The 25,319-nt window shown below is 46.3% G+C and overlaps 1 protein-coding gene and 1 pseudogene across 4 annotated transcripts in view; both read left to right on the forward strand.

Moving 5' to 3' along the window:
- The first annotated feature begins 114 nt into the window (after positions 1 to 114).
- Positions 115 to 1,507, forward strand: LOC149997883 (tubulin alpha-1B chain pseudogene; annotated as a pseudogene).
- A 1,173-nt stretch (positions 1,508 to 2,680) lies between these two features.
- SLC43A2 (solute carrier family 43 member 2) overlaps positions 2,681 to 25,319 on the forward strand; it is a 49,149-nt gene continuing 26,510 nt past the window's right edge. For 2 of the 4 annotated variants that reach the window (XM_090257646.1, XM_090257649.1), the window contains exons 1-5: positions 3,720 to 3,788; positions 4,658 to 4,855; positions 19,431 to 19,629; positions 20,870 to 20,925; positions 22,138 to 22,214. In XM_090257646.1, the coding sequence (XP_090113772.1) occupies positions 4,696 to 4,855; positions 19,431 to 19,629; positions 20,870 to 20,925; positions 22,138 to 22,214 (492 nt within the window). In that variant the 5' untranslated portion in view covers positions 3,720 to 3,788; positions 4,658 to 4,695. Of the gene's footprint in view, positions 2,968 to 3,719; positions 3,789 to 4,193; positions 4,274 to 4,657; positions 4,856 to 19,430; positions 19,630 to 20,869; positions 20,926 to 22,137; positions 22,215 to 25,319 lie in introns of those variants that run through there. The other 2 variants (XM_090257648.1, XM_090257647.1) reach the window with 2 other exon arrangements.

The following is a 25,319-nucleotide window of genomic DNA, read 5'->3' on the forward strand; positions in this document are numbered from 1 at the left end:
AACATATCATTAAAATCTGAATTTCGAGTGTTACTTGCCTTGATTCTTACCTTGTCGGGACTGTAACTGGCACCTGGGTCTACTCCTGTTGCCTGCGCCTGCTGACTTGCAGCCATGCATGAGTGCATCCCCATCCATGGTGGCCAGGCTGGTGTCCAGATTGGCAATCCTGCTGGGAGTTCTGCCTGGAACACGACATCCAGCCTGATGGCCAGATGATAAATGTCAAGACCATTGTGGGGGGAGAGATGACTCCCCAGCTTCTTCAGTGAGACAGGCGCTGGCAAGCATGTGTCCAGGGCAGTGTCTGTAGACCTGGAACCCACAGTCATTGATGAAGTTCGCACTGGTACCTACCGCCAGCTCCTCCACCCTGAGCAGCTCATCACAGGCAAAGAAGATGCTGCCAATAACTATGCCCGTGGGCACTATACCATTGGCAAAGAGATCACCAACCTCTTGTTGGACCAGATTTGGAAACTGGCTGACCAATGCTCAGGTGTTCAGGCTTGTTGGTTTCCCAGTTTTGTGGCGGGGACTGGTTCTGGGTTCACCACCCTGCTGATGGAGTGTCTGTCAATTATGGCAAGAATTCCAAGCTGGAGTTCTCCATTTACCCAGCCCCCCAGGTTTCCACAGCTGCAGCTGAGCCCTACAACTCCATCCTCACCACCCACACCACCCAGGAGCCCTCTGATTGTGCCTCCATGGTTGACAGTGAGGCCACGTATGACATCTATCATAGAGACCTTGATATTGAGCACCCAACCTACACTAACCTTAACCAGATTAGCCAGATTGTGTTCTTCATCACTGCTTCCCTCAGGTTTGATGGAGCCCTAAATGTTGATCTGACCAAAATCCAGACCAACTTGGTGCCCTATCCCTGCATCTACTTCCCTCTGGCCACATATGTCCCTGTCATCTCTGCTGAGGAAGCTTACCATGAGCAGCTTTCTGTAGCAGAGATCACCAATGCATGCTATGAGCCAGCCAACCAGATGGTCAAGTGTGACCCTCGCCATAGTAAATACATGGCTTGCTGCCTGTTGTACTGTGGTGATGTTTTCCCAAAGATGTCAATGCTGCCATTGCCACCATCAAGGTCAAGTACAGCATCCAGTTCATGGACCGGTGCCCCACTGGCTTCAAAGTTGGCATTAAGTTCCAGCTTCCCACTGTGGTGCCTGGTAGAGACCTGGCCAAAGCACAGCAAGCTGTGTGCATGCTGAGCATCACCACAGCTATTACTGAGGCCTGGGCTCGTCTGGACCGCAAGTTTGACCTGATGTACACCAAGCGTGTCTTTGGCCACTGGTACGTGGGTGAGGGCATGGAGGAAGGAGAGTTTTGTGAGGCCCGTGAGGACATGGCTGCCCTTGAGAAGGATTAGGGGGAGGTTGGTGTGGATTCTTTTGAAGGAGAGGATGAAGAAGAATACAGTATCTGGTTTCCATTCCTTTCAGCCCTGCAACATGTCATTAACAGAACAGCTGACAAGCATTGAAGCTTTCTGGTTAGATTTTCTTTGCTTTTACCTGTGATCATGTCTTTTCATCTATACCTGTAAGATTTTCCCCTCATATCTCAAAGTAAAGGCATTGAGAGAGAAAAAAAAATCTAAGTTTCTAAGATTATTCTAAGATAGAACTTCTTTTCATATCCTTAATCATTATCTGTGTTTTTCCTATAGATTACCTGGTTATTTTCTTTCCCGAATTTTCAATGAGCTGTTCATCTTTTTCTCATTGATTTATATATTTCAAGGATATTAAAGATATGTAATGCAATCAGTGAACAAAGATAATGGAGAGTATTGTGGGGAGTGGTAAGGGAAGGCTTCCTGGAGGAGCTGTCCAAAAAGGGACTCTGAGGGCCAGAGGTGAGACCAGCATGAGCAGGAACCACAAGCAATTCCATATAATTGGAGCATCTAGGACCAGGCAGGTCAACCAACCTCTATGGAGAGAGACCAGTGGGGAGCAAGGAGCCTGTGTGGGTCAGGTTGGAGAACTTGAACATTAGCCTGCAGGACAAATGGTAAAGAGTTTCTGACCAACTGTAGCACAGGTCAGATTTACATTTTCCACAGCTCACTGGGATGGGGTGGGGTAGGGTGGAGAGATGGATTTCAGGGGCTGAGACTGGAGGCTGGATGAACAGCAGCTGGAGTCCCAGGAACACATACAAATTAGGAGATATGGCTGTATTGGTGCGGTGGGGTGTGGTGGAGAGGAAAAGTAACAGCAGGTGTTGAAAGGGTGGTTTATGGCCTCTAACTTCAGTAGGTGGTGATGTTATTAACTGAGAAAGAATGGGAGGAACAGTTTTGTAGGGAGAAAGTAATTTTATAGATGTGTTTGAAACAGTTTAGAGATGTGTATGGAACAGCTGCTTGGAAACAGCCCTCAATCAGGTGGCTCTAGTAGGATGGAGGGAAGGACTAAAGTATGTCAAGTGGTGCTCGCAATCTTGTGAGTGGGTGAGATGCTGCACCGTGGTGGGAATGAATAGGCAACCAGCAAGGATCCCCCAAGCCGACCGCGGCAAGCATGATCTGAGTAAGCATGCGGATTCACGGCGGCAGGGGGCGCTCTCGAACTGGGGAAACTTGGAACACAAAGGAGGTTGCTGGGGCTCCTACATCCCTGGGATGATAAACCAGCTCCAAGAACGTGCCAAGGAGACCAAGCTGAATCTGGGGGAATACCGAGGGTCCTCCGAGGTCAGGCCAGAGCCTCCGATCGGGGAGAGGAAGCCGGGCAACTGAACTCCACCCCCCTGCCCTCGCAGTTCCTCGGAGGAGATCCAGCTCGTTTATCAGACTGGGAGCGGGAGCCCTCCCGACTCCGCGCATTCTCCTGGAGGCCTGAATTGCCCTTGCAGCTTGCTGTTGCCCACTGCGTCACCCTGAAGAGGGCCCTTACCTGAGGGAGACGTCCAGGAATGGGGTGAAGGTGGAGAACAGTGCGTATTGGGCAGTCAACCTGGGCACGGTTCCCGAGGGGACTAACGGGAGTGAGTCCTTCTGGATGGGGCAACAGGGGAGACACCGAGCTAGGGGAAAGAAAAGCCCCAAACCCCCACCTGGGGACCCCCGAGGACCCCCTTCCAGGGACAGGGAGGATGGCACCCAGGAGTGGGGTCGATGAATCAGGAGAGCAGGGAAGAGGCACACTAGGCCTGGACAGGGGTCTGGAGACCCGAAAGAGGCAGACAGCGCCTCGATGGGGGACATTAAGGGTAGGAAAGTGAGGAACCAGAATGGCAGCGTAGCGTGCGGAGGAGGCAGTGGAGGAGGCGGGAGAGGAACGACCCACAGGGAGCCAGAGCATCAAGGCGTGGTGCCCAGGGCAGAGGGGCAGCTGGGGGCTCTAGCTGGCCGGAGGACAGCAGAGTACAGAAGCCGAGCTGGGTGCGCTAGGGAAACAGTAGTGCAGCAGGGGAAATCTGGGGGACGCCGGCAGGCGGACCCCCGGGCAAGGCTTCGGAGTGGGGCTCTGGAGAGACGATAAGGTACTGCCTCCAAGGTTTCTGGCCCCACTGTGACTCCAGCTTAGCACCCGCAACTCCAGCACTCTTGTTTGTCTCCAAGTCCGGCCGGAACCGGCTTCTGCTCGCCAAGGGGGCGGGCAAGTGCCTGTTGATTGGCCAACGCCTGTTTCCAGCCCTTAGTCAGCCAATCAGCGTGCAGCAGTGTTTTCATCTTGGGGTCCTAATAAAAGGGCTGGAATAAAAGAGGACAGAAAAAGCGCCGGCCGGGCCCGACACACGTCAGTAGGAACCGGGTGAGCTGGAACCTAGAAATCTGGGCCTCGGGTAGGGGTGATGGGGAATAGAAGGCTCATGGGTAGGGGCGTAGGAAGATGTCTGATCATAAGAGGAAAGAGACTGGATGGATGAGTAGACGCCAAAAGAGATGACAAATTGAGGAGGAGCAAGGAAATGGAGGGACGGGCATCTGCTTCTTTCGCGAAGAACAAATTGCCTGGAAAACAGTCCAGAATAGGGGTCGCGCAGGTGGCTCGCGCCGCCGGTTTGAACCGGCTTCGCCTCTCCCATGCGGGGTTCGCGTGGCCGCAGCGCCTAGCGACCTAGACAGCGGCCAATGGCGCGGCAGTTCCTGTCCTGTCAGGCCAATCAGCGAGCCGTGGGCGGACCGTACCGAAGCTCGGTGCGCTGATCTTGTGGTTGAAGAAACCAGTTCTGGGGAAGGGTCTCCAGCGCGAGCGGGAGGGCGCCAATCAGGGTCCGAGCGAGTGGCCGCCCGCAGGTATGCCCCGACTCAGGTGTCCAGACCTCAGGCTTACATTCCTGCAGACTCCCAAGCTATGTCAATCCTGCTGGGAGCCAGGACTAATTCCACGTCCCTGAGCATGCGTTAGTTCCTTCCTGCTAGCAAACCTCAGTTTACCTCTGAGTGAGCTGAGCAAAAAGTCTTTCTGCCTGGCCGGAGAGGTTCTCCCGTCGCCGAGGGCAGCCACACAAGTGATCCGCTGTGGGTGGCCCAGGCCCCGGGCAAGGCTGGGACTTCCTTCGCTGCGCGCACCTGCAGTTCGGGCCGCGGAGGGGTAACAAGCTCCGCGCTGCCGCAGCGGCGGAGCTTGGCCGCACGGGCTGGGCAGGGCCGAGCGCTGACGCCGATGTCTGTGCGCAGGTGGCTGCAGAGCCGGAGCCGGGCCACCTCGCCGCGTCATGGCGCCCACCCTGGCCACTGCCCATCGGCGCCGCTGGTGGATGGCCTGCACGGCCGTGTTGGAAAACCTCCTCTTCTCGGCAGTCCTCCTGGGCTGGGGCTCGCTGCTCATCATGCTCAAGTCGGAGGGCTTTTACTCCTACCTGTGTACTAAGCCAGGTGAGACGGGCGTGTCGGGCTCGGTCGGGTGGTTCCTGAGTGGGGGCTTTTGGGTAGGGAGAGATGGTGGTGCAGACCTAACTAACCAGCAATGCTAGCTCGCTGCACAGCGCCTTCCAGTTAGCAAAAGCCCCACCTGCTGGGTACGTATCCTTGTCCCTGTTTTATGGATGAGAAACGGAGGCTGGGACTGTCATAGATCCAGAACACCCTGGTCCAGGGTGTTCTTCCCACCGCCTGGGAAGATTGCTGGACGCTTGTCCTAGTGCCTGGCACATCACTTGGCTTGCAGTAAGCATGTCACTCCCTCACTGTAGAAAAAGGAACTCCTGACTCTGGCTGGGATGTAACGAGAGAGGAAGTGGTTTGGCCTCCACCCTGTGGAAGGTTCATCTAGAATCTAGATGTTTTTTAGTCAGAACATTATGGAGGTTTTTAAGGGCTTGTCGGATACAATTTCTTGTCTATTTTTGCTGCCTTATGATTTTCCAAAGGACATTACCTCCCACAGGCTGTGAGAACGTCTCAGTGGCCTTCTACCCTTGGAGGCGGTGAGAAGAGAGGCAAGGCGGTAATTGTGGAAATGATACTGGGTCTGTCCTTTCCCTTTGCCACACCATTGGTGTTAAATGCAGGCTGAGGATGCTAGTCTGCAGGAAATCTAATCCCCATTCCTACCTTCGTACTTTCCAGCTCCATTTGGAGGTCCTAATTGTTACATCAGTAGGTTCGGCCCAACAGTGGGACTCAGGTGGCTGCCAACTTCTGCCCTCCTACCAAATCATTTCCCTCTGCCCTCTTCCTGTCTCTAGCAGTTCAGCCTAACGGTTGAACTTAGTAATGCCTCTCTCCACTGTCTTTGTCAGCCAGCCCCTGCCCGAGTCCCTTTAGATTGAGCTAGCCCAAGCTCGATGCCCTGATCATACCACTGGCATGCCTTTTCTTCCTAGAGTTCTTACATTGGAGGAAGAAGAAGTTTTGGACCAGTTCATGCTGCCTGGAACCCTGTGTAGAAGCTTCCCTGCTTTTTTTCTCTGGTCTTTTCAGGATATTCCTGAGTGTTCCATTCTCTAGGGAAGCCTAGCAGAGAGGTTAAGGGCAGGAGGAAGGGAGGGGATGCACACGCTCCTGGGTGAGGGCAGAGTATATCTTTTAGGACCTTTAGCCTTTAGCCACTCAGAAATATTTCCTGATAGCCTGAGGTTTCTTGGCAGACCTTTCTCCATGTCAGCAAGAAATCTTGGGAGATGAGAAAGTCATTCAGACCTTGTTCCTTAAACAGGCTTTCTGTTCTGCCCAAGAGATGTTAGATTAATGACTTTCTGGAAGGAACAGGTTGGAGTATTTAGCTCCTCCTCTCCCTCCCTCTCTCCTCCCTTTTAGATCATGACCCTTCCTGCTTGCGTCCCTGGGCTCTCAGGCTGCACAGAAAGTTTGAAAAACAGAAAGAAACGTTATCACCCCCCAGATGAAGCTTTTCGCATCTTGTCCACACAGGACTACTGTATTCAATTTATTTATTTATTTATTTTGGACCCACTTGGTATTGGAAGGTTACATTTTAGGGTTCTTCCTAAGTCTGTCCACTGGTTGAGTTTATTCTATGGTATCAGCAGCATTGGGGCTGGTTGCTTCATTCCTGTCTCAACCTTGGCTACTTCCCTTTGTTTAAGTAGGAGGAGTCCCAGAGATTGTGCCAACCCAGTGCTGAGTTGGTATTTAAGCCCTTCAGCCTTGACTGGTCCCCCTGTAACTCAAAGTGAAGCCGAAGGGTCAGGGTGTGGGTTGAACATCAACTAATTATCCCATTCCTTTGCTTCTGCCTCTGATTTTGGTTTTTTTGACTCTGGGAAACCCACTGACTCAGCATCCTCAGAGGACAGGCCTGCTGCTTATCTCTCTGCTCTTGGCTCCTTGGAGTCCAAGTAGCCTGTCGCCTTTCAGGCCCAGGAATCCTCCTGCCTCTCCTGACTGGGAGTGCCTGGAGGATTTAGGGTCAAGGTTTCTGCTGAGGTCAAATATTTTCAAACTTGGTGGATGGCTGAATCACAGAGGAGCATTTAAGCCTTTGACTGAATTTATTGAATTAGACTTGTGAAAAGCTGACTAGCCTACAGCTGATTGAGATGCAAATTTGTTACTTTTTGTTGCTTTTAGAACTGATTCTTTGGTTTTGTTCCCTAAAGAAAATTTGCCTGAACCTGTTGAAATGTTCTCAGAACTCTTTTCTTGGAACTCCAGCCAGAATCTGGCCACAGACACAGTGCCAGGTTCCCGCTTGGTGAGGTGGGAGAAGGAAAGAAAAAGCCCCTTTCTCTGTTGCCCCTGAGCTCTTTTTGCCCTTTGTGCTGGACAGTCAGGATCAGAGGCAGATTAAGGTCGGTTGAGGGCCCGGGCGCAGAAGAAAATATTGGGCCCCTTAAAAAAAAGAGAGAGATGGAAAATAAAAATACATGTTAACCATATTTTATGCAGTGTAGTAAGGAAACCAAACTTGGTGTCATTAGAAAAAAATGTAAAGTTGGGGTTTTGCGGGGCCCTTCAGAAGTCCGGGCCCAGGGCTCGTGCCCAGTGCGCCCGCCGTTAAACCCACCTCTGGGATTGGTGACAGGGGCCAGGGCTGGGCATTTAGGCTTTGCCTCCCCAGTCCAGGCCCCCTGGTATGAACAGGAGACCGGTTGGGTTCCTAGCCCAGGAGGAGTGGGGCTTTTTCGGTACTGGATGACCACTGTGACCGCCAACACCTGATCTCTTTATTTTCTCTGTCCTCTGGTGGCCCATTTCAGCATGGTCAGCTCAGGGGGCTGGTGCTACCCATGGACGTTTTGTCTCCTCTTTCATTTAACCTATACATTAAGTAAACATCTCTGAGGTGCTGTCCTGGGGTGCAGAGCAATCCTGGCCCTCAGGGAATCGGCAGTCTGCCAGGATCAAACGAGTTGCCACACACAGACCTCTAGAATTTCAAGTGGTGGTCAGGATGCCAACCAACAGCAGGGTGCCTGGACTGCCAGTGGCAGTGGGGATCTGATTCAGCTTGGGTGGGAGGGCCTCTGATGTTTAGGCAGAAGTTTGGGGGTGAGGTGGGGTGAGTCAGGAGAGAAGGGGGCAAGGAGCCCCACCCAAGGTAGGCTGCATGTTGGAGAAGAGAAGAGAAAGGACTGAGAGGTGGGGAGGGGCCTGGACCTACAGGGGGGAGGACGCTACTTGGGGAGACTGGATTTTATTCTCAGTGCAAGAAGAAGTGAAGGAGGCAGAGGGGGGTGACCAGTTTCCTCTCTTTAGACTTATGAATTGTTGAAGGCTTGCCACACGCTTGGTGGGGTGGGGGCTATGAAGGTGAGAGACATGCTTCTGCCTGAGGAAGTTAAGTCCAGCCCAGCCGTGAACATCAAGGCAAGCCCCAGGTCTGTGCCCCTGATCACTGCAGTCACTGTATCTGTGGTGTTGGGGAGAGCTATGCCCCTCACTAAAACAAAGCAGGAAGTGGCCTTTGGGGTTCTGAGAGGGCAGAGGGACTGCCATCACCCAGGGAGGCAGGACCAGGCCTGGTCCCCACTAGGCTGGGCAGAGGCTGCAGATGTGGACAGGACACATTCCTGTGACCCCCAGGCCGCCCCCCACCCTGCATTTAATTAATTAAATAATTAAAATTTTAATCTTTATTGTATTTTTCTCTATTACCATGTAGTCTCCTTGTAGCCTTCACCCCCTAATTTTTTTATTTATTGAATTTATTGGGGTGACATTGGTTAATAAAATTATACCGGTTTTAGGTGTACAATTCTTTTTTTAAGTATATTTTATTGATTATGCTATTACAGTTATCCTAATTTTTTCCCTTCTGCCCCCCTTCTGCCCAGTACTTCCCTTCCCTCCAGCAATCCCTCCCTCCCTTAGTTCATGTCCATGGGTCACTCATATAAGTCCTTTGGCTTCTCTATTTCCCATACTATTCTTAATGTCCCCCTGTTTATTTTGTACCTACCAATTATGCTTCTTGATCCCTGTACCTTTTCCCCCATTCTCCCCCTCCCCCCTGCCCACTGACAACCCTCCATATGGTCTCCATATCTATGGTTCTGTTGCTATTCTAGTTCTTTGCTTACTTTATTCGTGTTTTGTTTTTTAGATTCATTTGTTCATAGTTATGAGTTTTTTGCCATTTTACTGTTCATAGTTTTGATCTTTTTTTAAAATGTGTCCCTTTAACATTTCATATAATAATGGCTTGGTGATGATGAACATCCTTTAGCTTCACCTTATCTGGGAAGTACTTTATCTGCCCTTCCATTCTAAATGCTAGCTTTGCTGGATAGAGTAATCTTGGTTGTAGTTGTAGGTCTTTGGTTTTCATCACTTTGAACATTTCTTGCCAGTCCCTTCTTGCCTGCAAACTTTATTTTGAGAAATCAGCTGATGGTCTTTTGTAGGTAAATCTCTTTTCTTACTGTTTTTAAGATTTTCTCTTTATCTTGAACCTTTGGCATTTTAATTATGATGTGTCTTGGTGTGGTCCTCTTTGGGTCTAGCTTGTTTGGGACTCTGTGCTTCCTGAACTTGTATGTCTATTTCCTTCACCAAAATAGGGAAGTTTTTCATTGTTTTTTCAAATAAGTTTTCAATTCCTTGCTCTTCCTCTTCTCCTTCTGGTACCCCTTTGATTCAGATGTAAGCACGTTTAAACTTGTCCCAGAGATTCCTAAGCTTCTCGTTTTCTTCAATTCTTGTTTTTTCATTCTATACTGGCTGACTGTTTATTTCTTCCTTATGTGTCAAATTGTTGATTTGAACCCTGGCTTCCTGTCCTTCACCATTGGTTTCATGTGGATTTTCCTTCATTTCACTTAGCTTAGCCTTCTTTTCTTCCCTTATGTGTTTGCTGTACTCAATCATGTCTGTCAAGTCTGTGAGCATTGTTATCACCAGTGTTTTGAATTGTGTTTCTGTTACGTTGGCTGTCTCCTCGTCGCTTAGTTCTCCCACTGGTGCCTTGATCTGCTCCCTCTTTTGGGGCATACTTCTCTCTGTCCTCAACCTGACAGGCTCCTGTGTTTGCCTCTGTGTCTTAGGTAGAGCTGTTACGTTGTAAGGGGCGGGGCCTTAGGTATTCATCAGCGTGGGGCCACCTGTTTCACTACCTTGTGGTGCTGTACGTGGGGGAGGGATCAGAGAGGGGACAATGCCACTTGCTCAGAACTGGCTCATTTTCTTGTCACCTCACCCGCTTCCTGAATGTGACTGGTGCCCCTCTAGCTGTTGCCCTGGTGGTGGTTTCCAGAGTGGATGGGTTTGCGGATGTTCTAGGATGGGCTACCTCTAAACAGACTCCCGTGAGAGATGGGCAGTTTCTTCCGCCACCCCAACCCCCACTGGTTTTCATGGTCAGAAGCAATGCAGCTTTATTTTCCCGGCGTTAGAACTGTGGACTGCAGGATCTGACCTGGGACTGGGAGTGCTCCTCACATGTCCCTCCCGGCTTTTATAATTTGTGACTGCTTTTTCCAATGGTTCGCCACAGCCACCGCTGCTGTCACAGCCACCACACCACATCCTCTCCGCCCCGGCTCCGCTCCTCCTACCTGTCTGGATGAGGATTGCTTCTTTATATCTTTGTTTGTTGGACTTCCATGCAGTTTGGTTTTCTGATAGTTCAGCTGTTTTTTGTTTTGAGGTAGATGTAACCCTTCTTATGGTTATGGGAGGAGACAAAGCATGTCTACCTACACCTCCATCTTGGCCAGAAGTCCAGATGTGCAATTCTAGAATACGTCATCTGTATATTATATTGTGTGTTCACCACCCCAAGTCAAGTCTCTTTCCATCAGCATTTATCCCTCCTTTGATCCCTGTACCTTTTCCCCCATTCTCCCCCTCCCCCCTGCCCACTGACAACCCTCCATATGGTCTCCATATCTATGGTTCTGTTACTATTCTAGTTGTTTGCTTACTTTGTTCGTGTTTTGTTTTTTAGATTCATTTGTTCATAGTTATGAGTTTTTTGTCACTTTACTGTTCATAGTTTTGATCTTTTTTTTAAACGTGTCCCTCTTTTACCCTCTTCTACCTCCCCCACCTCCCTTTCCCTCTAGTCATCACCATACTGTTGTCTGCATCTATGAAAAAAAATTTTTTTTCATCCACCTCCCAACCCCCTCCCTATGACAGCTGTCAGTCTGTTCTCTGTATCTGTGTCTATTTTGTTTGTTTATTTTGTTCATTCGATTTCACATATAAGTGAAATCACATGGTATTTCTCTTTCTCTGACTGGCTTATTTCATTTTGCATAATAATCTCCAGGTGCTTACATGCTGTTGCAAAAGGTAAGATTCCCCTCTTTTTTACAACCAAATAGTATTCTACTGTGTAAATATACTACAGCTTTTTTTATCCACTTATCTACTGATGGACACTTTGGGCTGTTTTCACATCTTGGCTATTGTAAATAACACTGCAGTGAACATAATGGTGCATATATTCTGTCAATTAGTGTTTCAGGTTTCTTCGGGTATATTCCTAGAAGTGGAATTGCTGGGATAAGGCAATTCCGTTTTTAATTTTTTGAGGTCACTCCATACTGCTTTCCACAGTGGCTGTACCAATCTGCATCTCCAGAGGGTTCCCATTTCTCCACATTCTCTCTAACACTTGTTGTTTTTTTGATCTATCAATGATAGCCATTCTGACAGGTGTGAGGTGATATTTCATTGTGGTTTAATTTGCATTTCTCTGATGATTAATGACGTTGAGCATCTTTTCATATGTCTATTGGCCATCTATCTGTATGTCCTCTTTGGAGATGTGTTTATTCATGTCCTTTGCTCATTTTTTATTGGATTGTTTGTTGTTTTGGTGTTGAGTTGTTTATGTTCTTTATGAATTTTGGATATTAACCCCTTATCAGATATATCATTGGCAAATATGTTCTCCCGTTCAGTGGGTTGTCTTTTCATTTTGTTGATGGTTTCCTTTGCTGTGCAAAAACTATTAGTTTGATGTAGTCCCATTTGTTTTCCTTGCCTGAGAAGATATATCAGAAAAAATAATGCTATGAGAAATGCCTGAGATTTTACTGCCTGTGTTTATTTCTAGAGTTTTTATGGTTTCTAGTCTTATATTTAAGTCTTTAATCTATTTTGAGTTTATTTTTGTATATGATGGAAGAAGTTTATCTAATTATATATTTTTGCACATATCTCTTCAATTTTCCCAATGCCATTTATTGAATAGACTGTCTTGACCTCATTGTATCTTCTTGACTCTTTTGTCAAATAAAAATCGCCCATAAAGGCGTGGGTTTATTTCTGGACTCTATTCTGTTCCATTGATCTATATGTCTTTTTTTTATGCTAGTAACATGCTGTTTTGATTACTATGGGATTGTAGTATAGTTTGATAGGTAGTGTGATTCCTCCAACTTTGCTTCCTCAAGATTGCTATGGCTATTCAGGGTCTTTTGTGCTTCCATATAAATTTTTGGAATATTTGTTCTAGTTCTGTGAATTATGCCATCGGTATTTAGATAGGAATTGCATTAAATCTGTAGATTGCTTTGGGTAGTATGGACATTTTAATGATGTTAATTCTTCCTATTCATGAACACAGTATATGTTTCTGCGTATTTGTATCTTCTTCAATTTCTTTCTTGAGTGTCATAATTTTCTGAGTACATGTCATTTACATCCTTGATTAGATTCATTTCTAGGTATTTTACTTGTTTATTTATTTATGCCCCCTCTCAAGTACTATTTATTTATTTATTTTCTAATCATTTTTTATTGTTATTCTATTATAGTTGGTCCAATTTTCCCCTTTTGCCCTCCTCCGCCCATCCCCCCCATAATCAATTCCCACATTGTTGTCCATGTCCATGCGTAATTCATACATGTTCTTTGTCTAGTCCCTTCTCCTTGTTTCTACTTATTTTTTTGGTGCAATTGTAAATGGGATGTTTTCTTAGTTTCCCTTTGTGGTGTTTTATATTGATATATAAAAACAAAACTGATTTCTGAGTATCTATTTTGTATCCTGTTATTTTACTAAACTCATCAGTTCAAGTAACTTTTTGGTGGAATTGTTAAGATTCTGTATATGCAGTATCATATGATCTACAAATAATGACAGTTACTTTTTCCTTTTCAACCTGGATTCCTTTTACTTCTTCTTCTTGTCTGATTGCTGTTGCTAGGACTTACAGTACTATGTTGAATAAGAGTGTTGAAAGCAGACATCCCTGTCCTGTTCCTGACCTTAAGGGAAACACTTTTAATTTTTGCCTTTTGAGTATGATGTTGGCTGTGGATTTGTCATATATGGGCTTTATTATGTTGAGGTATGTTTCCTCTATTCCCACTTTGTTGAGAGTTTTTATCATAAATGGGTCCTGGATTTTACCAAATGCTTTTTCTGCATCTATTTATATGATCATGTTTTTTTTTTTTAATCTTTCATTTTGTTTATATGGTCTGTCATGTTTATTCATTTGCAAATATAGTACCAGCCTTGCATTCCTAGAATAAATCCTACTTGATTATAGTATATGGTCTTTTCAAGGATGTTGCTGGATCTGGTTTGCTGATATTTTGTTGAGGATTTTAGCATCTTGTGTTCATCAGGGATATTGGCCTATAATTTTGTTTCTTTGTGGTGTCTTTGCCTAGTTTTGGAATTAGGAGAAAATGCTAGCTTTGTAAAATGAAGTTGGGAGTGTTCCCTACTTTTGAATTTTTTGGAATAATTTGAGAAGGATATGTATTAACTCTTTGAATGTTTGGTGTAAAATTCACCTGTGAAGCCATCTGGTCCAGGGCTTTTGTTTGTTGGGAGTTTTTTGATTAATACTTTAATTTCATTAATTGTAGTCAGATTTATGATTCTTCCTGATTTAGTTTTGGACAATTATATCTTTCTAGAAATTTATCCATTTCCTCCACATGGTCCAATTTGTTGGAATATAGTTGTTTGTAATATTTTCTTACAATCCTTTATAGTTCTGTGGAGTCAGTCGTTATTTCTTCTCTTTCATTTCTAGTTTTATTTATTTGGGTCCTCTTTCTTTTTTCTTGATGAGTCTGGATAAAGGTTTGTCGATCTTGTTTATCTTTTCAAAGAACCAACTCTTTGTGTCATTGAAATTTTGTATTGTGTTTTTTATACTCTTGTTTATTATTTTTTATAAAACAAGGCTTGATTTTTCATGTTTTCAAAGATTTTATTTATTTACTTTTAGAGAAAGAGAGGGAGAGAAACATCAATGTGCAGGAGATACGTTGATCCATTCCCTCTTGCTCACCCCCAACTGGGGACCTGGCAACCCAGGCATGGGAATCGAACTGGCGACCTGTCAGTCAACACTCAATCCATTGAGCCATACCAGCCAGGACTAGACACTATTTCATTTATTTCTGCTCTGATCTTTGTTATTTCCTTTCTTCTACTCATTTTGGGCTTTGTTGTTCTTTCTTCAGCTCCTTTAAGAGTAAATATAGATTGTTTGAGATTTTTGTTTCTTGAGATAGGCCTGTAATGCTATGAGTTTCCCTCTTAGGACTGCTTTTGCTTTGTCCTATGGATTTGGGGTTGGTATGGTCTCATTTTCATTTGTTTCAAAGTATCTTTTGATTTCTTCCTTAATCTCCTTGTTCACCCTTCACTGTTTAGTAACATGTTATTTAGCCTCCATGTCTTTGTGTGATTTTCAGTTTTTTTCTTGTGACTGATTTCTGGCTTCATACCATTGTGATCTAGAGAAGATGGTTGATATAATTTCAATCTTCTTAAATTTATTGAGACTTGTTTTGTGTCCTAACATGTGGTCTGTCCTAGAAAATGTTACATGTCTGCTTGAAAAGAATGTATATTCTGCTGCTTTTGAGTGAAATGCTCTGAAGATACCAATTAAATCCATCTGATCTAGTGTGTCATTTAAGGCTACTGTTTCCATGTTGATTTTCTGTCTGGAAGATATATTCATTAATGTAAGTGGGATGTTAAAATACCCTGCTACGGCTATATTATTGCTGATCTCTACCTTTATGTCCATCAAGTTTTGCTTTATATATTTAGGTGCTCCTATGTTGAGTACATAAGCGTTTACTAAGGTTTTATTTTCTTGTTGGATTGTTCTCTTTATCATAATGTAGTGTTCTTTTTTTTCTCTTACTGATTTAAAGTCTATTTTGTCAGATATAAGTATTGCTATCCCAGCTTTTTTTAAATTTCCATTTGCATGAAGTGTCTTTTTCATCCCTTTACTTTTAGTCTGTGTGTATCTTTCATTCTGAGATGGGTCTCTTGTGAACAGCATATATGTGGGTCTGTTTTCTTATCCATTCAGCTACCCTATGTGCTTTGATTGGAGCGCTTAAACCATTTACATTTAAAGTGATTACTGATAGATATTTATTTATTGCCATTTTATTCTTTTAACTATGTTTGTCTGTTTTTTTTTTAATTAATTTTTAATTTTCTTAAAGAAGATCCTTGAACATTTTCTATAATATTGGTTTGGTGGTACTCCTTCAGGATTTTTGTGTTTTCTTTTTGATCTGGGAAACTGTTTATTTCTCCTTTAATTTTAAATAATAGCCTCGCTGGGTAAAGTAGTCTTGGTTGGAGGCCCTTGCTTTTCATTACTTTGAATATTTCATGCCACTCCCTTCTGAAACCCTCTCTTTTTCTGGTCTCCTACACTCAAGGGCCAGATGGCTTTTGAAAACTCACCCTTTCACTTTTAATGCTGTGAATATGACCGTTTCCACTACCGCCCCTCTCCCCCAGTGTACTTTGGATTTAAAAAAAAAATTGTAGCAATAGGTAAGGAGATCTAAAGGCTGGTGCCTATAGCCTCAGGATGTGTCACAGAGAGGAGCTGGCACTCTCCGCCCTCCCCACCAACCCTGCCTTCCTCCTCTTCATTTCATGACCCAATTTTTCTCCCCCACATCCGCTGCGCACCCCACCTGGCTTCTGCGTGTCCTATTGAGGTCCTATCCAGCTTGGGTTGGCTTTCAGGGACCTCGTGGGAGGATCTTGGGGGCAACCCCATTCTCACTAGGTGACCACAGCTAAGGGGCTAGGCCCAGGCCTACCCAGCAGGGCACTCTTGACTGTCCTGTCTCATGTTTGCTCTGTGTCTGAGGCTGACCTCTCGCCTACATCCCCCCTGCTGCGCGGAGGTGCTGCTTCCTGTTGCCGGATAGACTAAGGATTTGAGAGAAAGACAAGCATCCTGGGGCAGGGACCATCAGCGGGGTGGTCCAGGGGTCTGCCCCTAGGGAGGGGGCTCTCAGTAAGCAGCCGGTCAGAAGGGGGCTGCTCAGGAATTTAGAGGGGCCTCCAGCCCAGTGCTCTTAGCTGCCTCAAGCATCATCTGGCCAGCTGTTCTGGAGGCCCCCACTCCCTTTATTTCTCTGGGATGGGTGGAGGCCTCTCTTTGGCCCAGAGACAGCAAGGGAGCCTGAGTGGGGTTGCAGTACCCTCTTTTCTCCACTGCTTTCTCTGTAAGATTTTGTATGTGAGTGAGGCTGAACAGTGCAGGCATTGTTCTCTCTTCCCTTTCCCTGGGTTTCCTCCTAAGCAGTGTTAATGCCGGTTCTCAGCACACTCTGGCCACACCAATCCCTGGCCTGTCTTCTTGGTTCACCTTTCCCAGCTGGGCTGGGTCGGGCCGCTCTGGCCACCCACTTCGGAGGCATCTGTTTACTGAACAGGTACAGGTGAGGTGCAGAGCAGGCTGGGTCGGGGGCAGGGCTCGGGGCAAGAGGGGCGCCCGGGGGTTTGACACTTCCTGAGTGCTTATCTGTTTATGTCTCCTAGCCCACAGTGGCTCAGGTGGGAGTAGAGGGAGAGGAGTGGCCTGGGTGTGACTTTGTTTGGGCATCTGCGGATCTCTGTTTATTCATCTGGGCACTTTTACTGCCAACAAAGCTTCTGGGCTCACTGACGGTTTAGTTTCCTCTGTGGTGGAGGACACTCATTGCTCCACAGGCAGACAAGGGGCCACTCAGACACCCCACCCCCTCCGCTGTGGCTGGATATCACTGCCTGAAGGCAGGAGGGCCGGGGTTCCTCTGGCAGGGATTTGTTTAAGAAGAGAAGGCGGGTAGCCCAAAGTAAGGTCCCTGCTTCTGTGTGTAGTGCTCCACTCTGACCTGTCCCGTCATGAGCCCCCTGTCTAGTAACAGGTGGTCAGGTCTCTAAACAATTCAGATGTTTATACTCTGTTCCCACTTACAGTAAATTAGGGAGACTGCCTTGTGTATGTTGCCTTGGGATTTTTTATTGTTTCTGTCTTGGTAAGGACAGTCATGGATTTAAGGGTCCCTTTTGGTTCCTCTCTGGGAAGCCTGTGGGAGGGTGTCCTGGTGCCTCACTCAGACATGCTGCCTTGCTTCTTGCTGTCCCGTCCAGCTGGGGCTCCCTGCTCACAGCAGCAGACCCTGCAGCATCTAGTGCAATACTCATGGCCACCGGCAGGTCTCACCAGCCAGCGACCCTGGGCCCTGGGGCACCCTCTCCACCCATCCACTCTGTCACACCTGTGCTGGTTTGCTCGCATCTGCACACCAACCTGGAAATGGCTGTGCTCCCACTTCACAACCAGTTCCTGTTGCTGCTGGCAGATCTGTCACCTGAAGCCAGTGCTGACCTGTGAAGCGGGCCCTCCAGCTAAGTCACTGTGACAGTTCCGAGGTGGATCCTCACGGGCTCAGATGACCCTGTTTCGCATGTGTTTTGGCTGCCAGTGTGGCGGGGCTCTTTCCGAAAAGAGAGAAAGTACGGGGCTGGGTGGGGTGGGAATCTGACTTGTTAGGTTTTGTGCCTGTGGCTTCAGGAGGTTAATAACGTGGCTGTAATCTCCTTAAATCCCCTCTATCTTCAGTTTGTTTCTGTAAGTCCTATTTCCTTTCTTCTCTCTTGATCCTTTTGGCCACTGTGATTGATTCCATTGTTTTCATTAATTCAGTAAACAACTGCTTTCCACCAGGGCCTGAGTAAGGTGTTGTGGACACAGGTGACTAGAATAGAGTCTCTGCCCCTCCAGGGCCCCACCCAGTGAGAGACTAGACACAAACTCGTGCCACCACATCCACAGTTGTGGGACTCTGCCCCAAAGTACTGTGTCGATTGCAGCATGACTCCCATCAGACCCACCAATAATAGTAGTAATTATAATAACTTTCAGATATTATTTATTGAGCACTTTCTGTGCTTGTGTGAGCTCTAGAATGTTATCTGGATTTTCTTCCCTCAAACTCTAGGCAGTAGATACTAATTGTTAGATTATGCTCATTTTACAGACAAAAAACTGAGAAAGGGCAAGATTAAGTCATTTCTCCAAGGTCATACAAGTAGGAAGTGGAGGAACCAATATTGGAACCAGCACCTTGCCCTCAATCAGCTTGCGCCCAGGAGGTTGGCATATGGCATGATTCATCCCAAGTGCATCTTTTTCTGACCTTGGCTCAGCGCTGAGAGGCCTTTGTAGACCTCAGCTTTACAGCCCTGGCGCCAGAGGGCCCCCGCCTGGAGGCTCACAGCTCTCTGAAGAGAGGTATTTCCTTCTCTCCTGGTGTTACCTCAAATCTAATCAGAGGCCGCTCCTCTTTCTGCAGGATTAGTCAGCATCTCTTAACAAGCAGTCCCAGAGAGGAGAGAGTTCCTCAGCCACATTCCCAACCTGTCCCCCACCTTCCTGCCTTCAGCTGCCACAGCACTTTTTCCTTTCTATTTTGTTTTCTTGGTGCTGGGTGGACTTTGGAGAGGGCCATAAAGGGCCAGGATTGTAGCACAGGCGTGGCCTCAGGGACAGCAAATGTGGTGACTCCAGCAAGAAAAAGGAGAAAGGTGCACCTCAACAAGTGAAAGCAAATCAGCTGGGGCTGTTACAAAAACCTTCCCAAAGGGTTCTGCTTACAGTCTGTGTGGTGGTTGATGGTATGAAAATGGGAGGGGAGGAGGTAGTGTGTGGACTGCATGTTTGAGAAGTCCACTGTACTTAGCATAACGGGCCCTTCACTCGTTTCCAGACTGACCTAGGAGAACCCCAGGGCATAGCAGTGAGACCAGCACCTTGTCCTTCCCAGGTGGTCTTGGGTCAGCCTCCTATAGACTGGCTGCAGTCTGTTTCCATGGGCAGAGCTGCTGAGAAGGCTCTGGCCAACCTAGGGCCCCTGTGCCAAGACTGGGTCCTGAGGTCTACCATTCCAGGGTATAGGTGACTTGTGAATGGGAATCCCAACCAGAGGCTCATGGGTGCTTCACGGGACACATGAGACCCCTGAAACTGTGGGTAAGACTTGGTGCATTTTCTGGGGAGCTGGTGCATGGCTGACTTTATTGGATTCACCAAAGATCTATGACCCCCACAAATATTAAGAACCTCTACATCATTTCTTCAAGAGGCATGGGCCAGATGGACATCCAAGCCTGCTGTGGGGTAGCCTGAGCCCTCCGGAGGCCCAGAGACAGCCATTCCCAGTGGGGTGACTTTGAATGTGCACCTGCTCCTCTGATCTTCGAGACTCCCTGCCATGACCCTGTGATCAGGTTTTGCTCCCTTTGCACACACAGAGAATGTCACCAACGGCACAGCAGAGCCAGAACAGGAGGAGGAGGTGACCTGGGTGAATGACTGGCTCAGCTGCAAGGCCCAGGATGAGATGCTAAACTTGGCCTTCACCGTGGGCTCCTTCCTGCTCAGTGCCATCACCCTGCCCCTGGGCATCGTCATGGACAAGTACGGCCCAAGGAAGCTCAGGCTGCTGGGCAGGTCAGTGTGGGGGTTGGGGGGTGGGCTGGCGGACCCTGGGCTGAGTTGTCTACTGGAGGGAATCCTGGTACCTGCTATCAGGTACACTGGAGCTCCCTAAATGCCCACCCAGGGTGGGATTTCTACCCCATGTACCATTGAATCAGTAGGTACTACGATCCTTGTAATGTGCCAATATTACAGAAAAAGGGCACAGGGCTCCAGGCCTGCCTGGGAGGGTATAGAGTTGTTTGTCATTAAGAACAATTGCTTCCACAGTCTTTTTGACCTTCTACCTCTATCAGCAAAAGTTTTGAAAATATACTTCTAATATAAACACGTGGAATTATCAATTACATATACATATGCCATTCTTAATTTTTTATGCGCTTTGTCATACATATATCAAAATGTAAATGAAAATGGCTGAGACTAAAAATTATAAAATAGGCCCTGGCTGGTGTGACTCAGTGGCTTGAGTGCCAGCCTGCAAACCAAAGGGTCGCCAGTTCAATTCCCAGTTCAGGTGTGCAAGAGGCAACCACACATTGATGTGTCTCTTCCTCTCTTTCTCCCTCCCTTCCTACCACCGGCACCTGTGTGGATCATTATGTGCATCCTCTATGGTGTGTGTCCCTGGTCTATAAATTTTCATTGTGCCAGACTCAGGGTCAGTCCACCAGCAACTTGCCTCTCAGGTCATGGCCTCCCCAAGCCTATCCCAAGGGGAAGGATCATCTCACAGGGCAGTGGTCTGCAATGAGCAAGACCTGTGACCGGGAATGGAATGGGTGGTAGAACAGTTTCATTCACCTTTTGGAACTCCAGAGGCCCTGGTCCGGAGCCCAGTGGAGGACATTCATGAGCTGCAACTCATCTCAGCCATGTCCAGTGGGTTCTGTCCACCCCTGGCTGAACAAGCATAGGAAGCTGGAGAATGGATTATGCCCTCTCTTGCTTCAGAGCCCAGGCACATCCAGTCAGGATGGGGGTGGTGGGCAGTGCAGTGTGGTTATGACTAGATGTGGCTGCCAGTCTTGAATTCCTGCTTAGGCCCTTAACTAATAGAGACTTCAGAGAAATCAGTTCTCCCCCCCACCCCTACCCCATCAATGAAATGGTGCCAATTATACTCCTTAGAATTGTTAAATAAAATATATATAAAATTTTCAGAAGTATCTAAAACATAGTAAATACTCCAAAATAATATATTAGCAATAGCAATAATAAGAAATAATATATTATTTCTGCTTGTTTTTAGTGCCTGCTTTGCTGTCTCCTGCTTGCTGATTGCATATGGAGCAAGTAACCCAGACTGTGAGTACGCTTTCCCCCCACCCTTTTGGCAGGGATTGGGGAGAGTGCCCAGAGGGGCTCACAGGCCCATCTGTTCTAGGACGCTGAGCCAGGCCTGGTGCTCACTGCTCAAGTCAGAGGCAATGCTTATTAGATCTTTACCCACTTACTTATCTCAAATGGGTGGCTGAGCAAAAGAACAGTCACCCCAGACAGATGGCTGAGGTAAGCTCCCAGGGTGTATGAAACTCCCATGTCATCGCCAAACCAGGCCAGTCTGAGATGGCCTCGTTGATCCAATCTGAGAGACAAGTTCAAAGAACCAGGCCAGCTGCAGGGGTGTCTGCCAAAACGTCAGCTGTGTCCCCGTGAGGCAGCTCAGACCAGTACTTTATTTATTTATTTATTTTTAAAGATTTTATTTACTTATTTATTTTTAGAGAGAAGGAGAGGGAGGGAGAAAGAGAGGGAGAGACACATCAATGTGTGATTGCCTCTCACACACCCCCAACTAGGCACCTGGCCCACAACTAAGGCATGTGCCCTGACTGGGAATCAAACCAGTAACCCTTTGGTTCGCAGGCTTTCACTCAGTCCCCTGAGCCATACCAGCCAGGGTATCAGGCCAGTACTTTAAAGATAGCTTAGAACAGTGGTTCTCAACCTTCCTAATGCCGCGACCCTTTAATACAGTTCCTCATAAAATTTCCCAACTATAAAATTATTTTCATTGCTACTTCATAACTGTAATTTTGCTACTGTTATGAATCGTAATGTAAATATCTGATATGCAGGATGTATTTTCATTGTTACAAATTGAACATAATTAAAGCATAGTGATTAATCACAAAAACAATATGTAATTATATATGTGTTTTCCGATGGTCTTAGGTGACCCCTGTGAAAGGGTCGTTTGACCCCCAAAGGGGTCGCGACCCACAGGTTGAGAACCACTGGCTTAGAAGCTACCTGGTCACCAACTCTGTACAGATGGAACTGTTGTTTCAAGGACTTTTAGAACAAACACCAAAATACAACTTGAGTTTTACCATTTATTGATTTGGCAATACCAGTATTTTTGGTTTCAGTGAAGCAGCTTCTTTGGCCTCTCCCTTGCTGCCCAGGTTAGTGGACAACAGAGGATAGGGAGGCACCTTTTGTTAGAGCTCAAGCCCTGGCCTCCCCAAAGCTCAGCTGATGGTCCCCCACTCACGTGCCTTCTGTTTCTTACAGCGCTCTCTGTGCTCATCTTCATCTCCCTGTCTCTGAATGGCTTTGGTGGGATGTGCATGACTTTCACCTCACTGACAGTAAGTATTGCTTTCTTGAAGAAGTTCTCAGTTCAGCCATCTCCTTCCTTATGAGTTTGAGGCAGCTTTTCTTGGCTTCGGTTTCTTTGCCTTCCATTCACCTGCATATGCCTGGACATCCCAAGCACTAGAGGACTGTAGGTGGTAAGGTGGCTGGACAGCAAAGCCAGCCACGGCCCCCGCAGCTGGAGAGGGAGGTCCTGCAGGCACAGCAGAGCGCAGTTCTCCAAATGGACGCATCACCTGCTGACCTTGGCTTAGGTGCTTAGGAGGCCAGCTTGCTAGCCATGTGTGCAGGGAAATGAAAGCTACCACCCACTTGCTTTTCTCTTATTTTCTGTGACAGCTCTGGCTAACAGTGCAACCTAAAAACAAACCTCCCTCCAAATCTCGCTGCCCCTAACCATTGCCCTTGTCCAGAACTGAATGTGAAACTCAGGGGAGCACATAGGCTGCCTCTTCTTGGTTTGCGGGATGCCAGGACACAGAAGGACCCTCGAGGGAAGGAAGTGTTTTCTCAGGATGCTGAGCACCCCCTATCAGTAGTGCCAGAATGTCACAGAATATGCTCCCCTTTGAGGTGAGAGAGACTGCAGGAAAGTACACGTGGAAGGAGAGAAAGCCAGGCGAGTCCTGCCTGGGAGGAAGAAGGAAGCTCTCTGCAAGGTGGGGCAAGGTGGCCATTGGGAAAGAAGTGAGAATAATAGGCTCTTCAAAGAGATTCCTGTCCAACAGGAAAGTCTGGCCTGCCTCAGTTTCCCCATGAGAAAGTTTTTATGACACAGTACCTACCACCACTATTTGCAAGGTACTCTTCTGATTTCTCTTTCCACTAAGGAGTCAGGATTCAGGCTGTTGAGGGGCCCTTATTTCGTTTTGTGGGAGCCCTGGGACCGCTGGTCTCCTTGTAAGGAGCTTGAAGAGGTGTTGACATGGCCGTGAACCCTGGCCCTCAGGCTGTGAGCCCGAGCCTGAGGCCAGGTCAGGCCCAGCGTCTCCCCTGTTCACCCTTCCTATGCTCGGCCTTCTTAACTTTACCCTGGTGGGAAGGATCAGCGATCTGGGTCTGGGTCCTTGGAAATGGAAAGTTCAGTGGTGTCTGTGTTAGGTGACAAAGGCATTACACAGGACCATGTCTGCTGTGCGTTTGGGCAGTGGGTAACACAGAGATCTGGGGGCTCTGGTTGCCTTGCTCCCGTGTGAGAGAGGTTGGGTTTGTACTCTTCTGTGCATTTATTTTATTTTATTTTATTTTTTTAAGCAGGTAGATTAAAGAAAACAAATATATTCTCTCCCCAACTCAAATACCCAGAGGTAAATAAATGTTGAAACTGTAGGAAATTGTTAGAACTGCCAAAAGTACACAAATTCCACCAAGTTGTGTCAACTATGTAACAGGAGTCATGGTTCTGTTTGTTCTTTGACAGCATGAAAATGACCAACTCATTCATCAAAATGAAAATTAAAAACCTGGCATCATGCCATTATTTTAGTTCCTCTATGCCTATGTCATGGCAGTTTTGAGTTTTGGGGTGAGAGAAACAGGTGATCCTGGAATTTGAGGAGTTTATGCTCTGAGGCACAGAAAGATGCTTTATTGTGATAAAGTGTAAGACAAATGGATAGAAATCACCATACCATGAATCTTCTCTAAGAAAGCCTTTAAAATGAACTTGTAGCCCTGGCTGGTGTGGCTCAGTGGATTGAGTGTCAGCCTGAGAACCAAAGGATTGCGGTTCGATTCCCAGTCAGGGCACATGCCTGGGCTGCAGGCCGGGTCCCCGGTTGGGGCCACTCGAGAGGCAACCACACACTGATGCTTCTCTCCCTCTCTTTCTCCCTCCCTTCCCCCCTCTCTAAAAATAAATAAATAAAATCTTAGAAAAAAAAAAGAACTTGTAGTTGTCTAAGAGTTCTTTAGGGGAGACTATTAAGCCCATAAATATTTTTATTTTTATTTTTAATTATTAAACAAAAATGTTTTTATTTTTAAAAGTTAATGTTTTAGAAATATATAGACTGTAAAATTCTATAAGCCTACCTTTATCAGTTTAGAATGTACAGTATTTCCTCACTTATTGTGGGTATTACATTCTAGACCCCCGCGTGATAGGTGAAAATCCGCAAAGTAGGAACCTTACATTTATTTTAGTATTTATATATATTTTAAGGCTTTATAAACCCTTCCCACACACTTATAAATGGTTCCCAGTCCCTTATTAACCTTTCCCACTCCCTTATTAACCTTTTCCACACTTTTATAAACACTACTTATGTTCTTAAACCTACGTAACTTTAACAACAAACGTATATCCCACAATAGAGCGAAAAATCCGTAATAAATAATTAAATATAATATTTTAAAAAATCCTGCGATACAGTGAGACCACGATAAGAGAACCGCGATATAGAGAGGGACTACTGTATCTCTTCAGTATTTAAAAAAAATCTGCATATACCAGTGTTATTTTTTTTAAAGGAATATTGTTACAACTTGCCATTTTCATTTAACGTATCTTTTACATCTTTTCCTGGGAGTGCTTAGAAATCTACCTTTTTATTTTGACCTCTAGAGATCTATCTCATTATTAAAGAGTTCCATGTGATTCTGTAATATAGATATACCATAATTTATTTAACCAGCTTCCTACTAATGGACGCTTGGGTTAGTTTCCAATTTTTCTGATTTATGCTGCTGCTGAAGTGAACTTTCTTGTACATATATTTCTGTGAAATAAGTATAGGAAGTGAGATTGCTGGGCCACAGGATCAGCATGTTTTAAATTTTAGTGTAAATTGTCAAATAGTCTTTCCAAAAATTGTACTGTACACTGATACTATCCTACCAACATGTGTGAGAGTGCCTTTTTCTCCACACCCTTCCAGTACGCTATCCTTAATCTTTTAATCATTAGCCAATCAAGATATGGTGAAAAATGGTATATACCATGATTTTTAAATTTTTAAAAAGATTTTATGCATTTATTTTTTAGAGAGGGGAAGGGAGGAAGAAAGAGAGGGAGAAAAACACAACCTTGTGAGAGAAACATCAATCTGCTGCCTCTTGCATGTACCCCGACTGGGGACCAGCCCACAACCCAGGTG

This window comes from Furipterus horrens, unplaced genomic scaffold (assembly GCF_987537825.1).
Source record: "Furipterus horrens unplaced genomic scaffold, mFurHor1.1.pri manual_scaffold_11, whole genome shotgun sequence".
Lineage (NCBI taxonomy): Eukaryota > Metazoa > Chordata > Mammalia > Chiroptera > Furipteridae > Furipterus > Furipterus horrens.